At 38.5% G+C, this 25,696-nt stretch overlaps 1 protein-coding gene across 7 annotated transcripts in view; it reads left to right on the top strand.

Moving 5' to 3' along the window:
- Window positions 1-25,696, top strand: part of PTPRF (protein tyrosine phosphatase receptor type F) — a 549,550-nt gene that overhangs the window by 487,121 nt on the left and 36,733 nt on the right. For all 7 annotated transcript variants that reach the window (XM_081946120.1, XM_081946118.1, XM_081946119.1 and 4 more), the window contains 8 exons: window positions 2,667-2,784; window positions 5,507-6,085; window positions 6,790-6,887; window positions 10,556-10,809; window positions 11,540-11,630; window positions 14,441-14,653; window positions 18,542-18,693; window positions 21,594-21,709. In XM_081946120.1, coding sequence (XP_081802246.1) covers window positions 2,667-2,784; window positions 5,507-6,085; window positions 6,790-6,887; window positions 10,556-10,809; window positions 11,540-11,630; window positions 14,441-14,653; window positions 18,542-18,693; window positions 21,594-21,709 — 1,621 coding nt within the window. The remainder of the gene's footprint in view (window positions 1-2,666; window positions 2,785-5,506; window positions 6,086-6,789; window positions 6,888-10,555; window positions 10,810-11,539; window positions 11,631-14,440; window positions 14,654-18,541; window positions 18,694-21,593; window positions 21,710-25,696) is intronic.

Raw genomic sequence — 25,696 nt, 5'->3', positions numbered from 1 at the left:
TTTCATTATCAGGGATGTTAACCAATCTTCCATTTCATATCCTTGCAGTATGTTGTTAACTGCTTGGCAATGAGTCATTATAGACCAATCAGATGTTTCAATCAAAAACCAGGCAATTTATCTTTACCTGATGCTGACCATTTCTTGTTCTTTTTTGCTATTTTCTCTTGTACTATTTCTGCTATTAGTACAAGTTGTTTCACTGCAGCTTCTTTTTATTTATTTATAAATATGAGCCAGCAGTGTGCAGCAGCTGCCAAAAAAGCCAACACAGTTCTAGGCTGCATAAACAGAGGGATAGAATCAAGATCACGTGAAGTGTTAATATCACTTTATAATGCCTTGGTGAGGCCACACTTGGAATACTGCATTCAGTTCTGGTCGCCACGATGTAGAAAAGATGTGGAGACTCTAGAAAGAGTGCAGAGAAGAGCAACAAAGATGATTAGGGGACTGGAGACTAAAACATATGAAGAACGGTTGCAGGAACTGGGTATGTCTAGTTTAATAGAAAGTAGGACTAGGGGAGACATGATTGCAGTGTTCCAATATCTCAGGGGTTGCCACAAAGAAGACGGAGTCAAACTATTCTCCAAGGCACCTGAGGGTAGAACAAGAAGCAATGGGTGGAAATTAATCAAGGAGAGAAGCAACTCAGAACTGAGAAGAAACTTCCTGACAGTTAGAACAATTAATCAGTGGAACAGCTTGCCTCCAGAAGTTGTGAATGCCCCAACACTGGAAGTCTTTAAGAAGATGTTGGATAGCCATTTGTCTGGAACGGTATAGGGTTTCCTGCCTAGGCAGGGGGTTGGACTAGAAGACCTCCAAGGTCCTTTCCAACTCTGCTATTGTATTATTATTGTATTATTCTTATCCACCTCCTTTGTCTAAGGTGCATACAAATTATATTTCTTTGGATTATTCCATAGCTGCTCCTGGAATTGAGGTGGTTTTTTTCTTTGTCAGATGTTGATTGGTTTACTGCAGTCTCCATTGATGGATTGGTAGAAACCTTTCAGATTCAATTGAAATTAAAGATTCTGCAGTGTGCAATTTGAGCGTATCTGCTGATCATCTTAGCTATAGCTGTTATTTGCTGCTTTATTATTTGCAGTGCTTCCTTAATTTCCCTTGTTTCTAGGAGTTGTTTCTTGATTAGGTCTTTTTGTTCTTCAGCTTCTTTTCTTTCATCTATTCTATCTTGCTGAACTTGTTTCCCAGTCTAATCACCAAGACATACAGCATTTGACTTTTTTTCTTTGTTCATTTTTGCATCTCAGGTGTTCAGTTATAATTGCAACCATGCTGTACATCAGCTGGTTTATTTCTTGCAATGAACTGGTTCTTATGTTTGATATTACAGTATTGGCATCTTTTAATGCCTGTGCAAGCTCCTTTTTTAACAAGCTTCAATCAGGCAAACTTATTCTGATGCTTTTGTGCTATTCTAGATGCTCAGTTATTCTTCATTTCAGTTCCTCCTGGGTTTTTTTTTCCAGTTAGAGGTTTCTTTATTTCTGAGAAGTTAGAGGAGAGAGTGCCTGGTTTGAAAATGAGAACAGTTTAATAGTTAGGCTGGCTTCCTCTACCATCTATTGTCTCTATTGTCTTAGCTACCTCTGGCAAGGCTTAGGTTTCTTTGGCCTGGACAGACCTTTGCAGGACCTCTCCTAATTCTACTTTTCTGAGTATTTTATTTCATATTATAAATTGATGCTTATCTGCTAGCTGCTATTCTGTTATTTCTGATTCTGATGTAGTTCTTTCCAGAGCTGATGGATCCTTTTTCAGATGTCCTCTTTTTATTGGATTTGTAATAGCAAATTATTATTTCTTTGTTTTCAGTCTTTTTACATTTGAAATGGGTAAGAAACTTTTATTCCAGTAGTTCTGCAGCTGCTGGCCCTGGTTGCTCAGTCAACAATCCTGAATCCTGTAGTCCACTTGTCACCAGATGTCCAGGAACTCCAACACCTAGTATGATCTTATTGACCCAAGTAACAACTGGTCCAATATAGGTTTCTGTATAGGTTTTCTCACCATATTGTTTATGGGAGAGACACTCTTCATCTGCTTCTTCTGATGACATCTGTCCAGGATGGTTGAAGGTGTAGCATAGCTCTCACATTTCTCAGATCATGCTAGCAGCACAACTACAACAAGGCAGTGCCTCACTAAGGGATGATTGATTATTTTTATTAGCTGCTCAACAGCATTTGATTCTTCAGTGGAGACATTCAATTAAGCGATATTATTTTGTTGTTTATTGACTAAATTACACTATTCACTTACCAGACCACAAGTAACTTCTATCATATTGCATTATAATTGTAAAGTTCCACAAACGTCTCCAGATGTTTTCTGCTTTCTGCTCAAATTAGAGGGAAAAAGTTGAATATCTGTGTACCCGATCTGAGAAAAGAGAAGTTTCTTGACCTGTAGTTATAATCTTTAAAAAAACTTGCCTTTCCAATTTGTAATTTTAACTCTGCAGTTTCAGTGAAGATATATATTAGCTGTGAGAACTGAAAGAGCTTGAAAACAAACACACTTTTAAATTGGTTAGAGGAAAACTCCAGAGTATATCTGAGAGTCAGACATGCTCTGCTACTCATTTCCTTTTCAATTTGCTTGATATATATGCTATTTTTTTCTCCCTACAGGAAACTATCATAGGGGGCCTTTTAGCAGAAACTACCTATTCTGTCAGCATCGCAGCCTATACCACTAAAGGGGATGGGGCCCGCAGCAAAGCCAAAGTGATTGCTACAACTGGAGCAGGTCAGCCATTTGTTCTACAGTATGTCTTGATGGACAGGCCTACTTTACTATCTTTTTTTGAGCTGCTGAATCATTGATGTAGTTGGAGTCATGGCATAAATGTAAATCTTCAAATGAATTAGGAATATTTGAACGTATCTATAATTCATTGAATTATCTTGACTTTAGTATACAAAACAAAGAGAAGAAATTATATGTCCTTACAAGGTACATGGTGGGAAACATATATTTTCATTTAGGTGCCTTTATTTGTGTCTGTCCTTCTTAATCTTTCCTTTATCTGGATCAGGACAACAGTTTTTAATCCACATAATATGACCAAGAATTGACAACATTGTGTTTATATACACCATTCAGCACATATATTTTTTTGCCTGATGCCATACTTCAAATACCCAAAATAAAATAAAAAATACCAACTTTTTAAAAATATTGAAATTCCCACATCAAACATGAATAATAAAATTTTATCAGATTTAGTGACTTCTTGAGACTTTTAATTTTTTAAAAAAATCTTTTGGTACCTGTATCAGTAACTACCCATATTAGACTCTCAATCCACCAGTGATGCCTTAGATTGGAAACTACCGAAGTATACAATTGTAATGAGTTAAATGTTATGTAGGACACAATCATATCTTCTGAGCTGTGTTTCTGAATACGTACTTAACTCTGTCGACCTGTTTGGAAATGATATTTGAAACGAAGATAAAACTACAAAAACAGAAGAGCATTGAAATTTGTTGCAGTACAGAAATTATTACCCTTGATTAAGGAAATGCTGCATTTCTTATGCCTGTTTCTTCTTCGTGCCTATATAAGGACAAACAAACAGATGATGGAAATGGACTTGGGGACACATAGAACTCCTCAATAGAAAGCACACTAAGATTCAATTGGAACTGCCTGCTATATTCCGGATTTGTAGTTACAGTCTTATCCAAGTATATCAAATGAGACAATGCAGAGCTTTTTAAAGGACTTGCTGTCGTAGTCTCTTGTTTTGGAATGATGCCTGGTTGTTTGCAGTATGCTAATTTCTGTTGGCTTCAGATTTTGCTCATTTTTTTAAACTTTAAACTATTTTTTTAAAGCAATGAATGAAACGATTATCCACTCCTGTCTTGGTATTTGCCAAATTTCAACAGACATTCTTAAAATGCTTTTTCATTGAAGAATATACTCGTTCCAGAAATTTTAATGCAATGGTAGAAAGAGAAGCCAAGTATCTGGAGAACAAATGAGATCGGGAATACCTTTGGAACATTGTTGTCATATAAAAAGTGTGCATCTTCTGATCTAATATATGCCAGGTAGTCTTGACAAAATTTTAGATTAGATCCAAGTTCTACAAAATCATTCCATAAAAACTTCTTTAAATTCCTCCTTGTGCCATTCTTAGTGCTGCCATCTCTTAGTTTCTCTCTCGAATCAGTTCTGTTCACCCTACCACCAAAGTATCCAATGAAACAAGAAAAGTTGGCTGAAACATTTTCCATAATCTAAATGGCTTTCATAGAGGAGCATCATCATCATCATAACTTAGCTAAACCTACTCAAACCATATGTGGGATATTACTGTGCTGTTGTGATTTGTCTCTGGGTGCCACAATCCAACACAGGCTAATGCTTCTTTTGGCAGTAAACAGGCTCTGAATGGTTCTGCTGCGGTTGGATTTACACATCAATTTCACCTGATGTGGGGGAAAGAGATATATCTGTTGTGGGTGTAACTGAGATATGAAACCATCCATTTTATACAGCAGGTGTTAAGCTTTGATGGGAGCATCCCTTAATTTGTACTGCACATACAAAATTTGGAATCAGGTTGTTGCACAGCCATCACATCAGCATTCCTAGCAGGAACCAGTTCATCAGCTTAAACGCAGTGTATTTTGATTGCAAGCAGCATGCTACACTCTCTCAGGAGCTCACACAGGTGGTGAAATTATAACTGCTACTATGAAATTTCTCTGCATCAAACTAGCAGGGACTCCAAAGCTGAGTCTGGGCATGTCCTCGATAACTTATTCAAGTAACCAAATAGCTACATTATAATTATACTTTTTACTTTGTTCAAACTATCCCAAGATTGCATTATCTGACATTCTGAAAAATGTTGGAGTTCAAGGAATGCTTAGATAGATGCACTGAGATTTAAGACAGAGCTGGATAAGGAATCCATAGATATTGATTTTGATTGTAATGTGGATAATTGTTAAATTTGCATATATTTATAAAGCTAAAAACCAAACTTGTATTTTCTGCATTTTAAATGATTTGTCTTACAATTTGGTTTCTTCTGCGTGTTGCTACATCACTTAATAACATGCTAGATTAATCGTTATTCTTTTTTTCTTGAGTTAAAGAGTCCTCCATCCCATAAAATAAAGCCTTGGACAAATTATTTATTTTTATTTAAGTATGGGATACAGAGAGTAGTAAAAACTGAACTACCCATTCAGAATTACAATGAAGAACAGCTCTTCCTAGGCCAAACCACTTCCAGGCACTTTGGAAGTTCACATGTGCCATCCTGGGTGTGTAAAATGCTTTTAACATTCTAATTCATTTAGATATGGGATCGTTTATCTGCAATCTGATGCAGCGTAATCTCCGAAAAATCTGTGTAGATGCGGGATTCAGTTTGTAGCTATTTGAATGCTCCAAGATCTAAATTTCGCTTCCATTCATAGCCTAATACCCTGTTTTTGTTCCACAGTCCCAGGGAAACCTACTATGATGATCAGTACAACATCTATGAACACTGCCCTAATCAATTGGCTCCCACCCAAAGAGATGGTTGGAGAGCTCTTGGGCTACATGCTGCGATACAAATGTGCCGATGAAGAGAAGATGATAGTAATTCAGTTTGGAAAAGATGACGATCACTACACCGTGACCAAACTTTACAAGGGTGCCACTTACATCTTCAAATTGTCTGCAAAGAATAGGGCAGGTCCCGGGGAGGAGTTTGAGAAGGAAATAAGTACTCCAGAGGAGCCACCAAGTGGCTTCCCTCAGAACCTGGAGGTGGTAGGGCTTACCACCTCCACCACTAAAGTGACCTGGAATCCACCACTGCTGGCTGAGAGGAATGGAAAAATTACCAACTATACAGTTGTATACAGAGACATAAACAGCCAGCAAAACCTGACCAATGTTACTAAGGAACAAAGTATCACTCTGACCAATCTCAAATCTGATACAACTTACGACATCAAAGTTAGAGCCCACACTAGCAAGGGAGCAGGACCCCTGAGCCCAAGCATTCAGTCAAGGACGATGCCAATGGAACAAGGTAGGCGCCTCTTGCTGTGGTCAGAATCCCTATGAAAACGGGTGAAAAACGTTTGGTCTTACCTTATCTTATTCAATCTTCCTATACCTTATAATAGGGGAGGGAAAGAATAGGCATGAACATTGTATCACAATGTAACCAAAGTCATTGTATTTAAGTACAATGACAATAAAGATTATACTTATACTTACAGCCAGTAGTGGGATTCAAAAGTTTCTACTGCCGGTTCTGTGGCCGTGGTGTGGCTTGGTGGGCATAGCAGGGGATACTGTAAAATCTCCATTTCCTCCCTACCCCACTAACCTGCTTTCCAGCTCCATTCTCCTGTGCAGGGCAACACAAGAAGACCCAACACAATCAGCTGGGACTCAGGAGGCAGCAAATACATGGGGGCTGAGCCAGCCAGAGGTGGTGTTTGCCGGTTCTCCAAACTACTCAAAATTTCTGCTAACGGTTCACTAGAAGTGGTCAGAACTGGCCGAATACCACCTCTGGCCACGACCAATGTCATGTAAACTTCAAAAAAGAATTTCTTTAAGGAACCAGTACCCAGTAACTCTTTTGACTTTTGGTGATGAAGAGCCAAAGGAGGAAGTGAAAAATCTGTGTTAGCTTGAATGTAAGATGTGAAAGGGCAAGATTGGATAACAGTTGCCTTTAGTTGTTCCCCTGACGATGCTCAAGAGAAGTCTTTTTAATTGCAGTGTTCGCAAAGAATTTCCGTGTCAGTGCAGTGATGAAAACCTCAGTGCTACTTAGTTGGGAAGTGCCTGATTCTTATAAATCGGCAGTACCATTCAAGGTAAGGATCTATCAGCATCCAAGTTAGAAACCTTATCTAAGTGTAGTAATTACTGTAGAGTCTTCCACGCAGTCCTAAATCTGACTTTGATTTGATAAAAGTGATAAGGGAACAGACTATTTATCTGAAAACAGTTGTTTTGCTGCCACCAGGTCTTTGTTTGTTGAAACCACCTAAGCATGTAAACCTAGACAGACACATCAGGATTTTGGCAGCAGAACGCTTTGTCTTAGCTGATGCAGAGTTACCTGCACTTTCTCATTCCTATCTCTTTTAAGACTCAGTCACTAAAGTGTAGCAATCGGCCTCTAGGCAGACCCTCCAAATTCCCTGCATATCCTAAATGCTGCTGAATTATTAGACTGTATTAGTAAAGGGCACAGAAACATAAACTTTGTACCATGGGAGTTTATTCAGAGTAACTCATTTAGCTAAGGTAATATTTAAACATAATATGCCTATTAAAATACTTTTTAAAAAGGAAGATAGTAACCCTATAATATTATAAGCAAAAGAAAGATCACGATGAGAGAACAAACTGTACCTCCACCTAATAAAAATGTACTTACAAGGCTGATACAGGTAACCCTACTTTCCCACATGTTCATGTGTACTTCCATGCTTTCTGTCTCTTACTGATACACACAAGGAGACCTGGGATGGGAGTTGCCTTTATAACTAGCAGACCCTAGCAGCATCAGCTGCCCATAGCAAACTATTTAATTTTGTATTGAAAGCCTCCACAGAAAAGATGAAGAGTCAGAATCTTGCATCAGATGTTGCATTTATGTCTCCCACTTCCTTTCCACCCAGATCATTTTGCCATCATCATGCAGACTCCTTGGAGGACAGCCAAGTCAATCTCATGTCTGGATGTACTTTCACTGCCTCCAAATTTCCTGCAAGAAATCAGAGCAGAAATATCATATCTGGGCTACAAAAATCTGGACTTTCATTGGATGGCAACAAAGAGATGCCATCTTTATGGATGCCTGGAGTTTTACAACCTAAATATGCTAAACTTACAGGAAGGCAGACATGAGCCAATGAAAATGGCAGGCAAAAGGGGAGCCACCAGAGAGAAGACAGGGAAAATATTTAAAAAATCCCGACTGTCTTGGCATAATTCTGGACATCTGACCACTCTAAACAATGCCTTAGAGCAAACTAAAGGCATCTTGGTACGAAGTTGTGCCTGCTCACCTTGCTAGCAGTGGGTGGATATACTGTGACAGTTAAGCCAAAAGGTTCTCAGAACAGAGGTACAAATTATGTCAACAGTCAGATATATTGAGGTTCAGGGCCATGAAGTACAGAGCAAAGAATCCATGGAAGCATGGAAAAGACACAAAGAAGCATCAACGGGGTATAAAGTCCCAGGAGTATAAGAAAGGAACTGTACCTTCACCGTGACAGACGAGAATCAGCTGTTTAATAAGCCTTCTAGGTTGCAATAAAGATTTGTATTAGTCACACTATGTTGAATGTACAGAGAACCGCTGCTGTAGATTAAGCTTCCTGCAGGGAGTAAGGAAGATGACCTTGACAGAGACTTCTGTTGCCTAGCCAAGCCTGTTAAAATCAGGATTTAAAGATTTACTGCTGAGTCCTTGACAGGGAAGCCTGACACATTTATTAATGGTGGATTCTGGGCTGGGATTTCCTCATTTCCAGTTCAACAAATCCAACGTGCTCTCAATAGAATTAATGAATTATCCAAGATACTACAGTATGTAAAGTTCAGGAGGTCCATCTGGCTAGGTTAATATAGCTTAGGCTGCTGATGAGGGTTAAGTTAGAGTTGACAGCAATTTCCCCTGCAAGCTGGCCACATAGAGATTTGGGAACAGGTGATGCTATTGGGTTGCTAACTGTGGAGTAGCTATGCAATTATAAGAAGTGTAAATGAGCTTCCTTATACGTATTGCTGATTCTAGATGTGCAGGTTATGTGCAGGGTTAGGTACCGAAGGAATAACTGCCCTGGATATGATCTGTGAAGCAGAAATGTTCCAAACAAGCCTCCCCATGTGCCCAACTGTTTAATTCACACATGTAGAATGCCATGCCAAAGCCTAATAATCTAATAAGCACTGCTGATAAATCTCCACGGGAACAATTAGCATTATCTTCACTTGATAAACAGTTGCACACTAAATCTACAGCCCAAAAAGTGTCCTCTTTCTCTTTAACAGATTTAATTAAAGCCTATATTGTTCAGATTATAACATGGAGGTGTTCGATAAATCTCACAATTTTTTTCTTTTTTTTAATGTGGGGGGTGGGAGAACTGGGACCTCTGGAAATTCTTTACTGAAAATCAATAGTGAGGTTTTCAGTTTCTTCCAGCAACAATCATTATTTCATCTGGATCAGGAGATAAATTCCCTTCCAAAAAAATAAATAAACCTGGTCTGGTGGAGTAAGTGAGTAGTGGCATTATGATAAGATGTCTGTTGCAGTCAGAACCTGATGCCCATGATATAAGAGTGCTTATTCCCTATTTCTTAAAGGAGTGTTAGATGTATGTTTTCCTCATTGTACCCATTTTCATGAGATTGTAAGTAGAATATTCCTGGATATATAGAGCAGCGGCCCCCCCAATCTTTTGGACACCAGGGACCGGTTTTGTGAAGAAAGGGTTTTTTGCGGATTGAAGGGGGCACAGTTTTCCATGCTGCCTGCATCCCATTGATGGGGCTTTGCTTGCTTTCATGGCCCAGTTATTGGCGTGCCGCGGATCGACGCTGGTCCGCAGATCAGGGGGTTGGGGTATAGAGTATTGGCTTACCATCCACAATCTTAGTTTTTAGCAAGTATTAGGTACTTATTTAAGAAACAGAGGAGACGTTTTTGGTTGTTTTTGTTGCTTTGCCACAGCTAGACTGTAGTTAAAGATGGAATCAAAGTTTGGCTGTTAAAGCAGAGACAGCTCACTATATTCCAGATGTCTGGAATTATCTGAGTAAGTCTGCATTAGCCATGAGAGGAAATGAATTTTTATTGTCTCTCTATATTTGTCTTTCTCTTAGCAACATAAAATTAAAACATAAGAAAATCAGTAACAAAACCTTTATATTTAATTTTCTTCTTCTTTTCTTCCTTTTTCTATTTCCTTTCTTATTTAGTCCTTATTTTTTGTTTCTTTTCTAATATTTCTATTGTTTCTAATCTTAAGATTTTCTGCTATAAAAATTATACTTAAAAATCAGTTTAAAAAAACTAGTGAGGCACCATAAATTTCTGTTTCAAGACTAGCACAATGAAGATTCTGAGTGCCACCTTCTGAAATCATCCATTCAAATAAGAATCGTCAGAGTATATTGCAGTCTATGGAAACAAAATGTACTTTAAGTTCCAAAATAATACACAAGGGATCATTTTGGACAACAACGTTCCCACAGAATCAAGATAATTTCAGTTTAAGAACTAGATCTAGAATCCAGTTGAAGTGGAATTAGAAAATGAGTGCTATCTGAATATTGAGAAACTCCCAAGATAAATACCTCATTTTAGTAGTGATTACAGTTAAAATCAGTGTTCACGTATTATCAGAAGATCAAAGCAAAGACCCAACTTGGAGATAGAAATTTGGTGACAAAATTCATTTCTTTTCTAGGACAAAATTTCTAAGTTTGAAATCCAACGCTTTATTTATTTTGCTTTCAGATTTTATACAATGGGCAGACAGTAGAGGTAGATGGACATTCTATGAAGAAGCTGATTAATGATTTGCAGCCAGACACAAATTATTCCTTTGCACTTACAAACCGGGGAAGTAGTGCAGGCGCATTGCAACATCGGGTCTTCATCCGGACATCACCTGATGTTTTCCAGACAAAGCCTGGTTCCACATACAAATATATCCATAATGGACAGTTCACCCTCACCCTCCCCAAAGTGAAGACTTCTGTGCCAGTCAGGTATAATCTCTCCACATCTCTGATTCCATTCTGATACTGATCTGCCACTATGTTCTCCAAAAACACAATACAGTAGAATTAGTACTGTATTTTCCTATTCAGATTAGGAAATCCTTGAAGAGTGAATGTATTTTTGTATGGGTAGTAAGATGGTATCACTGGGAATCATGTCGGATTTCATAGACTCTGATTAATTGTTCAACTACAAAATGCTCTAAAATATATCACAATACTGAGGACAAAATGTAAGAGATTAGTTTATAAGAATTGAAGCAGCAACCTATTAGGATTCTGATTTTGGACAATTATTTTTCTGTATTGCATATTGCTTCTTTGAGTTATATATTCTTTATGTTAATTAAGGCCATAAAGCTATAATCTCCCTTTCTTTCCTCTTAAAGGATGCAGGATGATCTTATCCGCCCAAATCTTGAGTAATGAATGTAAATCCCTTGCAAAGCTTGTTCAAGTCTCATTCGTGTTTATAGTTCCATAACATACCACTGAAATTGGTACTCAGCTCCCCTTTGGGGAGAGGGGGCGGTCTAGAAGTTTAATAAATTAAATTAATTAATTAAAAAAACTAGGCTTTACAACATTATTTCTTTACTTCATGACAGTCTGAAGAGTGAAAAGAAAGTGAAGCAGTGAGGGACCGTTACAGGGAGTTTATGAAGGGCATTCCATTATCTCTAGAAGTCACTGTTTCTCTCTTCTTCTTCCTTCACAGGTCGTACTACATTGTGGTGGTACCAATAGAGCACACAAGCAGTATGCTTACCTCCAGACTGAAGAGTACAGATGAGATGGAACTGGACCAGGTATGAGAAGAAAGAAATGTGCTATTGCAGGGGTTCTCAGACTTCTTAGTTGAGTGGTGAATCGGTGATCCCCTAAGTCAGGTGTGTCCAACCCATGGCACGCTGACCACATGCAGCCCTGGATAGCTGATAATGCAGTCCCACAAGATAATAAAAATATTTTTTAAAAGGAAGTTTGTTATTTAGATACATTAACTATATTATATATTTATATGTGGCCCAAGACTATTCCTTTTCATTCAGTATGGCTCAGGCAAGCCAAAGGATTGGAGAACTGTGCACCTAAATCGGGGCTGTCAAACTCGGATGCGTCATGCGCTGCCCACACCCGTGCCCAGTTTAGTGAAGGGGGGAAATCGTGATACATCATGTGATGCTGCCATGATGCTGTACATTTTACACCCCTGGCCTAAATGATAAATATGCGAGTCCCCTCATGAATAAAACAACACAATGATTGAATAACTGCATTAGTTAGGAGTAGGTTTCCGAGTACAATTCAAAATGCTGTTAATACCTTTAAAGAGTGCCTAAAAAGGCCACTTTTGCCTGGTAGAATCTACCCATACAACACAGACAATATCTGCTCAGGACATCAAAGATGGGGGCCTACCCTTCATGGTGAGAGTACTCCCTATTCCAGTGGTCTTCTACAAACTTGTAAAGACCCATCTTTTCCAAAGGGCCTTTGGGTACTAAATACTAAACTGAGAAGATTATAGCAGTCACCAGCAGTTATATTCACCCTGTGTGCTGGGGATAGTAGTATTGATAGAGAATTTGGCATTTTCTGAAGCTGGATATCCTTATGTTTGCATGTCTGAGATTATTCCCCTAGGACAGCAGTGTTTATCACCATCTCTTAATGTTCTTAGAAGCACTAACTTCCTCAAATGCCCATTAACTCCAACTAAATCTAAAAATTGCCTGCAATTTTAACTTGAAAGAAGTCATTATGCTAGAAATCCCAGAGGTGTTACTGCATTTATGGATCACACTTCATTTCCTTCTGCATTCTATTTCACAATCCCTCTTCCAAGCAAAAAGGTTGTGGTCTGGATGTGTGTGTGTGTGTGTGTGTGTATTCGACCTCAACAGATAGGACTTGAAGACCCAGTTTATGGATGCAAAGGAACAATATCATTCTAGAGACCAAAAGTCACCAGCCTCTGTCCTTAATACTGTATAAGAGCATGATTTTATATAACGTCTGACTTTTAGGGCATCATATTTGCTCTGCTGCTGTATGTTTGTTTTTACCATTTTGTGTGAAATATATATTATGCCTTCCTTCACTTTAAATTAGAATTTCCGTTTCAAACCCTGGCAGTTGTTTGTATTCATTAAAAAAGCACACTTAAATATCTGAGAGCCTCTCCAAGCAATATAATTAAATTCTTCATATGTTTATATCATTCTTACGAATTTATGGGTGACTATGATCCTCATTTTTTAAAATCTGGATCCCCTTTGAAATCTGTTAGTACCATATGGGTTTTTATTTTAAAAAAACACCTTTGCTATAATGCAGACATACAATATGGAAAAATATAATGTGTCTGACAGTACTCCAGACTGCAAAGTATGCTTGCTGGGTAAGATAAATCCATCTCAAAGCCTGCCAAACTATTATTTTTCTCTGAAAGTTCAAATTCATCGGCTTCCACAATAGATATTTTGGAAGCTATCATCTAGTTTCCAACCTCCCCTTTGTGGTTAAAGTGATTGGACAGGAGTTATAAAGGGTTCTGGACCAATTTCATTGGGGTTTTAGGCCAGGATATAGTATCGTGGTAGCACTGGCTATGCTTGTTGGCCTTTGGCAGATTTGGGGTGGAGGGGCTGCATCCATCCTCATGCGCCTTAATTTCTTGGCAACTTTCAATACTGTTTACCAGTATCCTTGTGGACTAGTTAAGCAGATGAGAAGTGGGGGTACTGTGCTACAGTAGTTCACCTCCTTCCTCAGTGGTCAGTACCATTTGGTGTTGAAAGGAGGTTCCCTCAAAGCACAATGCTCTCCTCCCTCCTGTTAAATATTTATATCAAATTGCTGAGTGAGGCACCCTATCAAGACTGAAAAAACAAAGTGGATAGCACCCCAACACTTCCCCATCTCAGATATTTTCATCTTTGGCCTTGGGTGGGGTTGTATTTCCCCACTTGAGACTAGTGTGCAATCTGGAAATCCTCTAGGATTCATAAGTAATGCTCAAACAGTAAATAGTAGTTGTGTCCATCAGAGCCTTTGTACACCTTGTGTTGCACTTGCACCTTTTACTCAATCAGGAAGAAATTCAGATGGTCACTCATATCCTACACACTGTGCATTTGGACTACTACAATGTCTTCTGGGTGAGGCTGCCCTTGACATACATAACAGCTCCCGTTCTTTAAGTCTCTACAAGTCTTCCACAAGTCTGTTTCCAGGCCATTGTTTCTGGAAAATATTTATGTAGTTATGCGGTGCAGTGTGTTTCTCTAAATAGTTCTTTGAAATGTTAAAAGCCGTCCAGAATCTTTTTTGGAGATGAATGGCCTTGAAATACAATAAATAAATATTTGCATTGGGTATTGTCAATTGCTTATTGTCCTAAGCTCTTTTCACCTATTCTTTTTCCTTTGTCTTCATACAATAAAAGGTTACCTTGTCTTCTATAGGAGGGGAACCGTGTTGGTCTATGGTCACACAAAGTCAGGAGCACCTTTTTCGATTAACAAATATTATTAAAAGCATGTTTTTGTGAAGTACAGTTCATAAAGATATTTGGCAGAACTTTTTCTTACGTAAGCTTTCTTTGACTCCCCAGCTACTTGAGGCCATAAACCAAGGGGCCACAGAAAGGCGCCAGCGTCGACAAGCAGAACGCCTCAAGCCTTATATCGCAGCCCAAGTGGAAGAACTGCCAGAAACATTTGTTTTGGGAGATGAAAAGAATTATAAAGGCTTTTTTAATAAGCCACTTTCAGAAGATTTGAGCTACCGTTGTTTTGTGCTGGCTTCACTGGAGGATGGTGATACGGTAAGAACACTTGAAAGAAAAAAGGACAGTTACAAAGTTAGCATTGTTGGATTATTGGCAAAGTGGAGATTGTGGAAGTTTTCCCTTCCACTTGCCTGTCCATATAAGCATTTGCATTATCTTTTGTTGCACACTGGTGTGGATGAACGAGAGGAAAGGAAGAGTAATAGAGTGCTGCTGCTGCGTGAAATGTGTAAGTAATGTCCAACATAATGAAGATATTTGGGTCTTTCTGTTCTGTCCCATGCTGTGGCTCTTACTTTCAGCCTCATTTACTTGTAATGGCTCATTAGAGCTGGTCAAATGGTCCATTAGTCACCCAGTCTGAACACTTCAGTGATGGACATAGCAAATGTGCAACCAAGTTGGAAGGGTGAGGACTCTGAGCAGCCAGCGGAGGACAAGTTGTGTATTACCGTATACAAGAGTGAATGTATTAAGGCACTCATGGCTAGCCGAGCGCACTTTCCAGGTATTTGTTATATTTTGAGATACAGCTACATCTATTTCTTATTAATAATCTTATTAAAAAATTTAATTACATAGTAAATATGATGCATACTAAAAAAAAGAAAGAAAAAAATAAGAGAATAAAAGGTGCAAGAAAACATACAAGAAATTTAAAAAACAACCTAAGATTGCGGTTTCTCGCCTCATCTTAATAAGTATAAACAATTTCACTATTGTTACTCCCTTAATTAACAGATAATAAAATTCTTAATCCCGTAACTCAACTCTTAAACTGTAAGCAAATCATAATAAGTGATGTCTTCTCCAATCCAGATATCACCAAAAAGGTCAAACAGATCCCTAAAATAAATATATTGATTAACCAATATAAAGTTCATTATTCCATATCTCAACTGTAAGCAAGTCCACATTTAGAAGGCATAAAGTGGTCCTAGTATCTGGATATAAACAAAAGGCTGAAATTTAACATGACAAAAAATGACATTATGTCCTTGAAAGAGAACAAGCTCACAAATATTTTAAATAAAATATTTTATTTTACCAATTAGACACAAACCCAATTTAAATGCTATCCAATTAGGATACAAAATACGTGTACAGAGATAAAAAGTCTTAAACATAATGTTAGGTACGGTAAAGGTTTCCATCGCACATATGTGCTAGTCGTTCCTGACTCTAGGGGGCAGTGCTCATCTCCGTTTCGAAGCTGAAGAGCCAGCACTGTCCAAAAACGTCTCTGTGGTCATGTGCCTAGCATGACTAAACGCCTAAGGCGCATGTAACGCTGTTACCTTCCCACCAAAGGTGGTTCCTATTTTTCTACTTGCATTTTTACATGCTTTCGAACTGCTAGATTGGCAGAAGCTGGACAAGTAACGGGAGCTCACTCCATTACGCGGCGCTAGGGATTTGAACCACCGAACTGCCGATCTTTCTGATCGACAAGCTCAGCATATTAGCCACTGAGCCACTAAATCCAATATACAACATTTTTCCAGTCAGTGTCAGCAAGTCCAAAAAGAACCACTCAATAAATGATTCAATAAAGCAACTTTGTGTTCCTTCAATGGTAAAACAATCTTGCTCTTTAATCCATTTATATTATTGCTGATCCTCATCTCTTAATTTTTAAAAAACTTCGAAAAGCCTCTTTTGAAAGTCCAGCAAGACAAAATTATTCCAATTTCTGAAATTGGCATTCTTATTGTCATCTTAATTTTTAAAACCTTAGGTGATTTTATTTTTTGCATGTCTAATGACAAATTCTTGTTCACATTCTCAGATTTTGTTGCAGTTTTTTTTTTCTATAACAGTTTCATCTGGGAACATACTGCTCCTAAGAATAGACAACACTGCTGATACAGTGAATCAGTATCCCAAATGCAATGCCTTAAAAATGTCTTGAAAGCCTTTATAAATTGCTTAGCTTGTCATATCTAATTTTGTCTCCAATATCTAAAATATTTTCCCACAAAAATACATTCTCTAGAATTAATTTCAAAGTCCTAATATTCGAGATCAAATATTCTAATGTTTTCAGACCCTTTAATTCATTTAAAACTTTCTATGCTCAAAACCCTATGTTCCTTTTTGCTGTTTCTTTTGAATTCCTAAAGCTTTTTAAAGAAAGTTTCAATTTCTTATATTAAGGATTGAAGGCACTGCCTTGTCATTTTGAAGGTATCTAATCTCTTTAAAGTAGTTAATAGGCCATTTCTAAAACAGCGATTAGCCCCCCAAAAGTGTAAAATTAGTGTCTTACAAGATTCTGACTGTGGCTGGAGTAAGTATGACAAGTTTTTTTGGCTCCAAGTCCCCCCCCCTCCTTGTGAGGGGAAACCATATGTGGTGCAACTTAGCCAATCTTGTATCCTCTCCTTGCCCAGAGAGGGTCAAAGAAACCGATCTGTTTGTCAACTCCCTAGTCTTAGTACATTATCAGCTCCATATTTTCTGTCCTCCATTCTTCCCTGGAACTGATCTAGCTACAACTATTCTATAGCTATAAGCTCCAGTGCTCTTACAGTTTCTTCTTGGCTACTATAAGATCTGGCACCTTGCTTGCTCCTTCTAATATTGAGCTTGGTTAATCCTACTTGCTATAAACTAAAGCTTCCCTTTTGATTCTCATTATATTAAGTAACGTGGGCTGAAGAACCGTGCAAACATTATAGGTGATATTATCATTTAGCATATGTTCTTTCTAAAATGAGAATGGTCAGGTGTTCCAAATCTCTGGAGCTTCTTTCTTCAATCCCTGAACATTTGGAATTTATTCTCAATAGTATTAAAATGGACTCTTAAGTATTGATTACTATTTCTCAAGTTCTTGCATTAAGGTCAAGAGCCAGAGTTGAAATATGGCTCAGATTAAGCCCTATATACGCATCCTGCTGAGAACTCACAGAAAGAGACTGATATGAGTGTTTTCTGCTTCTCTTGCAAAAAAAAATATCAAAGAGACTGTTTAAAGTTTCATTCTCCAGCTGCCCAACTTTAGATTAGCAGGAGTCTTCCCTGGCTAAAAAGAGGTCAACGTATGCTGCTTCCTTGGTCATAGCAATTAGTACTATCTATAAAAAGGGGAATTGTGTTTGTTCTTGTGTCTCTCCCTGACTTGTAAGGTCAATCTGAAAAGGCAATGTACAGATGGTTTCTATTTTGACTTGAGAATAGCATACCTAAGTGCTGACCTGTGAATGCACCAGGCAAGGGTTTTATAGATTACCATTTGAATGCAGACGTATATTGGGAAACCCTAGGTGAACATGTTCTTTTCAAGGCTTAGATTGTTGCCAATGACTTTTAACATGCAGTAGTTTGCCCAGTGGGTGTTCCCTAACTTATCAAGCTTGGTGGTCTGTTTATAAAGGTAAAGGTTTCACTTGTCCACTCATGTCCAACTCTAGGAGGTGGTGCTCATCTCCATTTCTTAGCCAAGGGATCCAGCATTGTCCGAAGACATGTACATGGTCATGTAGTCAGCATGACTATACGACAAGGCACACATAATGTCTTGCCACCAAAGTGGTACCCGTTTATCTACTCACATTTTCATGCTTTCAAATGGCTAATAAACTAAACTGCTTAGTTGTTACCTATCAGCAACAGTGTTCACTTGGTTGCAATACCAAAGACTGTAATTTGACTCTGTGCATTTGAAACTGGCAGCTTGGTCTAAGCTGGACCATTTCATTCTGCAATTGAAATACTTCCTGGCTGTTGTTTAATCAGAATGTTTGTTTACTAAAGGGGAGACAATTGATTTTGGTCTTAGTATCTGATGGTTCCAGGGTTGTTCCTCAAGAAAATTGCAGGTGGACCTCATGGGGTTATTGGGCAGAAGATCACAAAAGAATAATGGAAGAAGTTCTTTACTTTCATTGTCTATGTCTACTCTTCTCTTCCATTCTCTAGAAGAAGTATGCAGCCAGTCCCTACTCAGATGAGATTGTGATGGAGGTATCACCAAAGCAGCAAGATGAACCAGAGATGCTGTGGGTGATGGGGCCTGTCCTTGCGGTCATCTTGATTATCATTATTGTTATTGCTATCCTACTCTTCAAAAGGTAAGCAGCAGCCTATGCTTACAGAAGATATGGTGACTATGGTCCCATATTATGGCAGCTTAAAGGGGCTTAAGTTCTTCACAGAGACTAATATTATGTTAAATCTAAGATAAAAGTCAGCCATCTCTAAGATAGTTTGATTCTACCCAAAGCTTTGCTCACTTGTAGGGCAATGGTGGATGGGAGATAACAGTCCATGCATTTCATTTTGGAATGGAATGAATGAACCTGTCAACATTTGATAAACTTTTTGTGTATACAAGTAGTCCTTTAGTTATGACCACAATTAGGACCAGATTTTTGTTGTTAGGCAAGGTGGTTGTTAAATGAGTCATGCCCAATTTTACAAAGTTGTTAAGTGAATCACTGCAGTTGAGTGAATCAGGCAATTCTTAAGTAAATTCAGCTTCCCCCATTGACTATGCTTTGTCGAAACTTGCGATCACATGACCCTGTTGCGCTACAACCCCTGTAAATATATACTGGTTGCCAAGCACTCAGACTTTGATTTCATGATCATGGGGATGCTGCAGAATTTATAAGTGCAAGGTCCAGTCCTAAGTCACTTTTTTCAATGCTTTTTTTCAATGTTGTAACTTTGAACAGTAGCTAAACAAATGGTTATACATGGTTCCTATCTCTAATAAGACTGAGCAACTTCATATAAGTGCTTGGTTAAATTTCATAGATGACTATTGCTTAAATTATATATCTATTTATGCCCAAGAAGTCTCTCCCCCCATCCCCACCCCATTACTTTAGTGAAAGGCTTGGTGCTTTAATCCATGAAAATATAGAATTCTGTGTTTGGGCAGAAGGAGGTCCTGTCATGTTAGTTGTGACCATGTTTTTGGCAAGAATGTCCAGTGTCATCTGCCTGTGATGTTAAAGTAGCAACAGCTTATTTATTTACAGCAAATGTCTTCCATCTCTTACCCAAACAATCTACCATACCTTTGCTATAAATAAATGCATGGTTCCAAGGTGGAGGGAAAGAAGGTGACTTTAGGTTATTGCGTATATGGTTAGTATCTTTGAATAATCCTGGTTTCCTCTTTTATTTCTGCTTCCGTGGATCTAGCAAACAGGAAAGGTAATTAGCATCTTTCTCTTTTTGTTGTATATGTTGAGATCCAAAATTTCATCTTGCTAAAACCAAAATGTGTTGGTTTTTGATATTGCTCTGTCTTTCTTGCTACGGTGCCATACTTCTTCATCTTTACCTACCCATGTCATTCTTAGAGTAAATAAACAACTTCACAAATAAGATGACCATGTTTTAGGGTTTGTCTGTTTAAATCTAAGGGACTTGGTGGCTCAGTGGCTAAGATGCTGAGCTTGTTGATCAGAAAGGTCGGCAGTTCGAATTCCTAGCAACGCATAATGGAGTAAGTTCCCATTACTTGTCCCTGCTTCTGCCAACCTAGCAATTCGAAAGTACATAAAAAGTGCAAGTAGAAAAATAGGGACCACCTTTGGCATTTAGTCATGCTGGCCACATGACCATGGAGATGTCTTAGGACAGTGCTGGCTCTTCAGCTTTGAAGCAGAGATGAGCACTGCCCCCTAGAGTCAGGAACGACTAGTACATATGTGCAAGGGGAACCTTTACCTTTACCTATTTACATATATACATGTCTACAATGAGAAAGTTTGACTAAGAATGTGGCATATTCTATTAATCAGTTCCATAAGCCTTGTTCTGAATGATTCCTTTTTCCTATTATCAACCAGATTTCTTATAACTTCGATACATAACTGATCATTGGTAAAACAAAGTAATTCTATTATAGTAGAGCAGAATTGACTTTTAACAGAAATTAGAGACCAAAACAAAGTAGCTTCGCATTTTTCTATGTACTTTTGTTTGAGTAATGAATTCAGATTGATGACATACTTTTTTTCTGACATGCAGCTCCTTTATAAATGATCTCCTCCCAATTTATGCTACAAATATATGAAGATATATAATAAATACAGTATGTTGAACAGATTTTACTCCTGTAAGGTCATAGAAAACCATATGAACAAAATATTGACAGCAGTGCATCTGCTGGAGCAACCTGACTCTCACAAATTCCTATAAGTTGCAAGTAGTTTCCTGTCCTGCAATTTTGTGGTACTTTTTTTCCTTTTAAAAATGGGTTTTTGTCACAGGAAGACATTCACTCACCAAAATGTCCTTTGTCTTGTCTAGGAGTGCATCAGAATGCCTTTACCTATATTCAAGAGATTTGAACAGCCAGTTGTGTGCACTTGCTTGCATGCATGCACGCCTATGCATGCAAACATACGCACATATTGTATATAACCATTGGGTTAGGTGAAAAGAAACGTTTTGTAACATGCATTAGGTGAATGCTAAGAAGCAGCAGAACCGTATGGAGTCATGTGGTTTAATGGTAATCAGTGACCCCACCAATAATATTTCTTGCCATCTGCAAATTTCTTGCAAATCTATCCCATTTAATTTCTGGACAGGTTCTTCTCTGCTTAGTTAGTGAAATCTACCAGGATAGGGTTGCAGAACTATGGACATAAATATAACACAAAGAGACAACAATGTATTTTATTATGCTATTAACAAAGCCGGGGGGGGGGGGGGGGGCTTCAACCATTCAAGTCAAGTATTAATGGACCAATACCTTTTACCCAAAACACCCTCTATCCTTGTACATTACAACCCTTCACATTTTAAAATAATTTTTAATACAGAGAATCTTCTGTGCTCTTCCACCATAGGAAATAGTCCCTTACAAATAAATATGAAGCGTAAGAGGAACGTCAACTTTTTGTCATTGCATTCCTGTCCTTTTGCTTGCTGCTATATATGTTTCTGAGACTGTTGCCGGGATCTTGTTATTGTTTATCTTGTATAACCTTCTCTTTCTTTTCCTTAGGAAAAGGGCCAATTCACCCTCATCCAAGGATGAACATTCCATTGGCCTGAAGGACTCCTTGCTGGCCCACTCCTCTGACCCTGTTGAAATGAGGCGACTTAACTACCAAACCCCAGGTGGGTTATAGTTATATTGTCCAGGGATACTTATCCCTCATATTACGTGTATCTCTTCACTGGGTGTACCTATCATACCAGGTTCAAATGAATCAGCCAAATGAAAGTCCACTCTGCTGATAGATCAGATATCAGGTTGTCAGGTTCAGTAGGCTGGCTCCCGATTGGGTTCCTGAAGAGCTCCCTATCTTCTGGTCCTTATGACATGTTAAATTATTAGTTGCTGCTGACCCTCAGCGGAGTCTCTTCATAAGGCAGCATTTTTTAGATTTATTGCTTTTTGGAGGTTATTTCACTCTCATCTGAGAAAGATTTGATTTGTTTTCTCACTCGTTCATGTGAAATAACTTCCCATCCTGCCTTCCTTAGGTGGTGGACTTTATAAAGCATGTAAGCCATTTTAGTAATTAAAAAAGAACATACTTGGCTTCTGAGCTCTATACATCAAGTTGGGGCATTTTTTCCCCCCTAAATGATATGGGGGCGGGGAAGCATTTCAAGGTGAGATCTGCAAGTTTGTTTATGGCCGCATGAAGCCTTTTCTTACTCTACAACTGGACAATGATTACTTTTCTCAGGTCATCTTAGAAACAGACTAAAGGTTAGGGCTATTCAGATTGCGTGTATATACGTATATATGGTGGGAGATGGGCAATTAATTTTTCTAAGAGGCCACATGAAAACTGGGACTGTAGTGGAGGGTTGGTCCAAAGCATAGGCCTACACTCACATACATACATAAATTGAAAATCATAGCCGTCGCCTTCAAAATAGAAGTAATGCAGTTGTATTGCATGCATGAAGTACACTTACCTACATTTGATTTCTGATCTCTGATCGACCTCAGGATAGGGACAGCCAAAGGGCCAAATTTGTCCCGGACACCATAAAATGTCCATGTCTGTGTTAAAAGATAACAGCTTGAGGAAGGCAGTTTAGTTTTTACTTTCAGTCTGGAACTAGCTCCTATTCTTTGCACCATTTTATTTTTATCAGTTGATTTTCAAGATGAATACTTTTGTTACCATCTGAATACTTTTGTTACTATCAGTTTCCTCCATCTAATCTCACTTTAGGCTGAGTTGAATAGATAATCTCTGGAACCAGACAACCACTAAAACACCAGAAGACTGGTAATTTGTTACCTTTGGTAGCAACTTAAATATGAAAGGTCCTGCTTAGTATATAATTAATTAAACTGCTCTAATTCAGAATAAAGCTTTCTGCCTTAATAATTTCTACTTCACAAACAGTTCTTACATGAGTTGTCAGTTGCTTTATATTCTTATTCATTTTCAGCTGAGGCAGGTTTGATTGATTACATTCTGACTGCACTTTGGTCATAAGATTCCTGTAACAAAGAATGCATGGTCTTGAGAAAAGGCCAGATCATTTATCATAAGATTTGAGACAATCCTAACTATTGTTACCTGAGATAAGATAACAGTGGTGATAAAATTACCTGTAAAATAATCCTTGTTTTAACTGATAATTGTTTTAATACTGTACCTACTATACTTCAGAGGTGGGTTCCTACCGGTTCGGACCGGTTATGCTGAACCAATAGTGGTTTGGCAGCCTGGGTCGCTGGAACTGGCAGCAACCCAGGCCCGCCACGCCCCCAAACTGGTTCTCCTACGGGGCCGCCATCTTGATTTTCAGTTCTGCGCATGCACAGAACAATTGTAATTTCACACATTTATTTCTTTTTTTTTCTTTTTTGAAACATTTTGTGCATGCACAGACCTGTTTTTGTGCAAATGCACACCCATATCAAACCGGCAGTAATACCGGGAGCAACCCACCCCTGCTATGCTTCCATATGTGTAAGTAGTGTCAAGCTAAAATTGTTATCCTCAAACTTGGTTTTGAAGGTGGTGATGAGGACATTTGTGTTACCTTTTGACCTTCTCTTGCTCCTTAACTTTGCCTTCAGCAACAGTAATGGGATTTCTGTTCTTACAGGTGCCAGTGGCCCCAGTTGCCTGAATATATCAAGTTAGTTTTCTTTCCACCTGCTTTGCTTTTTTTTCTCACTCCACGCAACTCCTTCTTTCCCATCTCCTTTTGTTCAGCGTCATGAAGGTCGACCTCACTCACCACAGATTTAGTGTGTAGATCATGATCACTTTCTAGTAAGCCAGGAAGTTTCATCAGTACAAGCTTTTGGTACTTCTCGTGTAAGATGCTCCGGCTTGCACAGGAAGAAAGAAAAAGAGTCTAAAGGTTCACAATTTTCTAAGCAGTTCCAATCAGAAATCTTGAAGTTCCCAGCTGGGCTGAAACATGAAACTGTAGTCCTTGGATAAGGCTATGAGGAGCTAATTTGTAATATTTTGCGGAAATGCTCACCACCCAAAATTGGTCCAGTAGGCTTAGACTTAATCATCTTCTGAATTCAACTTTTATTCTCTTGGCAATACAGGTAGTCCTCAACTTACAACCACATTTGAGCCCAATATTTATGTTGTTAAGTGAGTTTTGCCCCATTTTATGACTCTTTTGCCACATTTGTTAAATGAATCACTGCAGTTGTTAAATTAGTAACATGATTGTTAAATGAATCTGGTTTCTCCATTAACTTTGCTTGTCAGAAGGTCACAAAAGGGATCCCATGACTTCTGAACACTGCAACTGTCATAAATATGAGTCAGTTGTCAAGTATCCGAGTGTAAATCATGGGACCATGGGAATGCTGCAAGGATCATAAGTGTGAAAAATGGTCATAAGTCACTATTTTCAGTGCCGTTGTAACTTTGAGCGGTCCCTAAATGAACTGTTGTAAGTCGAGGACTACCTGTACCTTTCTGAAACATTTTCAGTCCAGGTTTCCTTGCTCTCTTTTTCTTTCTTTCCTTCCTTCCTTCCACCTTACAGAACTTCAAGTAAGACAAGCATTATTTTAGTGACATTATGATGTTTTGCAAGCAAAGAAACATTTATGAATTGATTGGCCCCACAGGGTTATAGAAGTTGGTGTTCATGCTCTAAGAAGGAAGAGGAAATGAATGTTGATGCTTGAAGAATTACCAAAAAACAAAGGCAAAATTAGATGTCGGAGGCGGAAACAAAACCTATTGTGCTAGTGAGACCATAGCTTAACAGACTCCTATTTTGTACATTTCAGATACAGTGGATCAAATTTCTACCCAGGAATTCTCTTCCTTCCCCCCCCCCCCCCATCCTGTGTAAAAAAATGACAAGTGCATTGCACCAAAGTAGTCCAATGGAGCAGCTAAATTTGTGTTGATTCCATCTTGATTTTATATCTTTTATCATCTAGACCAGTGTTTCTCAAACTTGGCGACTTTAAGTCCTGTGGACTTCAACTCCCAGAATTCCCCAGCCAGCTATGCTGGCTGGGGGATTCTGGGAGTTGAAGTCCACAGGACTTAAAGTCGCCAAGTTTGAGAAACACTGATCTAGACCAATGGTTCTCAACCTGTGGGTCGGGACCCCTTTGGGAGTCGAACAACCCTTTCACAGGGGTCGCCTAAGACTATCGGAAAACACATATTTTCGATGGTCTTAGGAACCGAGACCCCAATTTAATGGTTGGGGGTCACCACAACATGAGGAACTGTATTAAAGGGTCGCGGCATTGGGAAGGTTGAGAACCACTGATCTAGACTGTATGAAAATGACACAAATGATAGCCTTTATATCAATTTTTATCATTTATGTCCATTTCGATTATTTGCAGGGTGACATCATTACCTAAACAACATCATTCAGCAAATGACAAAACATGGTGCAAACTGTCCTAGTGAGATACTTTCATATTATAAATAGATAGGATACCATCTCTCTTCAAATGATTGAATAGGGTATTACTGAATTCTGTAAGTTTGTTTTGTTGCGCTGTATATTCTCATCCAGAACGCGTACTCAGGAAAGCTAATACACAATCTTTCTAAATGATAAGGTTTATTGATGCATCTGCAGTGGACGTACAGCGTATGACTTGTCTGCCCCAGTCACTTTATG

The sequence above is a fragment of the Natrix helvetica genome (assembly GCF_964273705.1).
Source record: "Natrix helvetica genome assembly, chromosome: 3".
Lineage (NCBI taxonomy): Eukaryota > Metazoa > Chordata > Lepidosauria > Squamata > Natricidae > Natrix > Natrix helvetica.
Note: the sequence above shows the minus strand (reverse complement) of the source record. Positions and strands in the feature narration are given on the sequence as shown.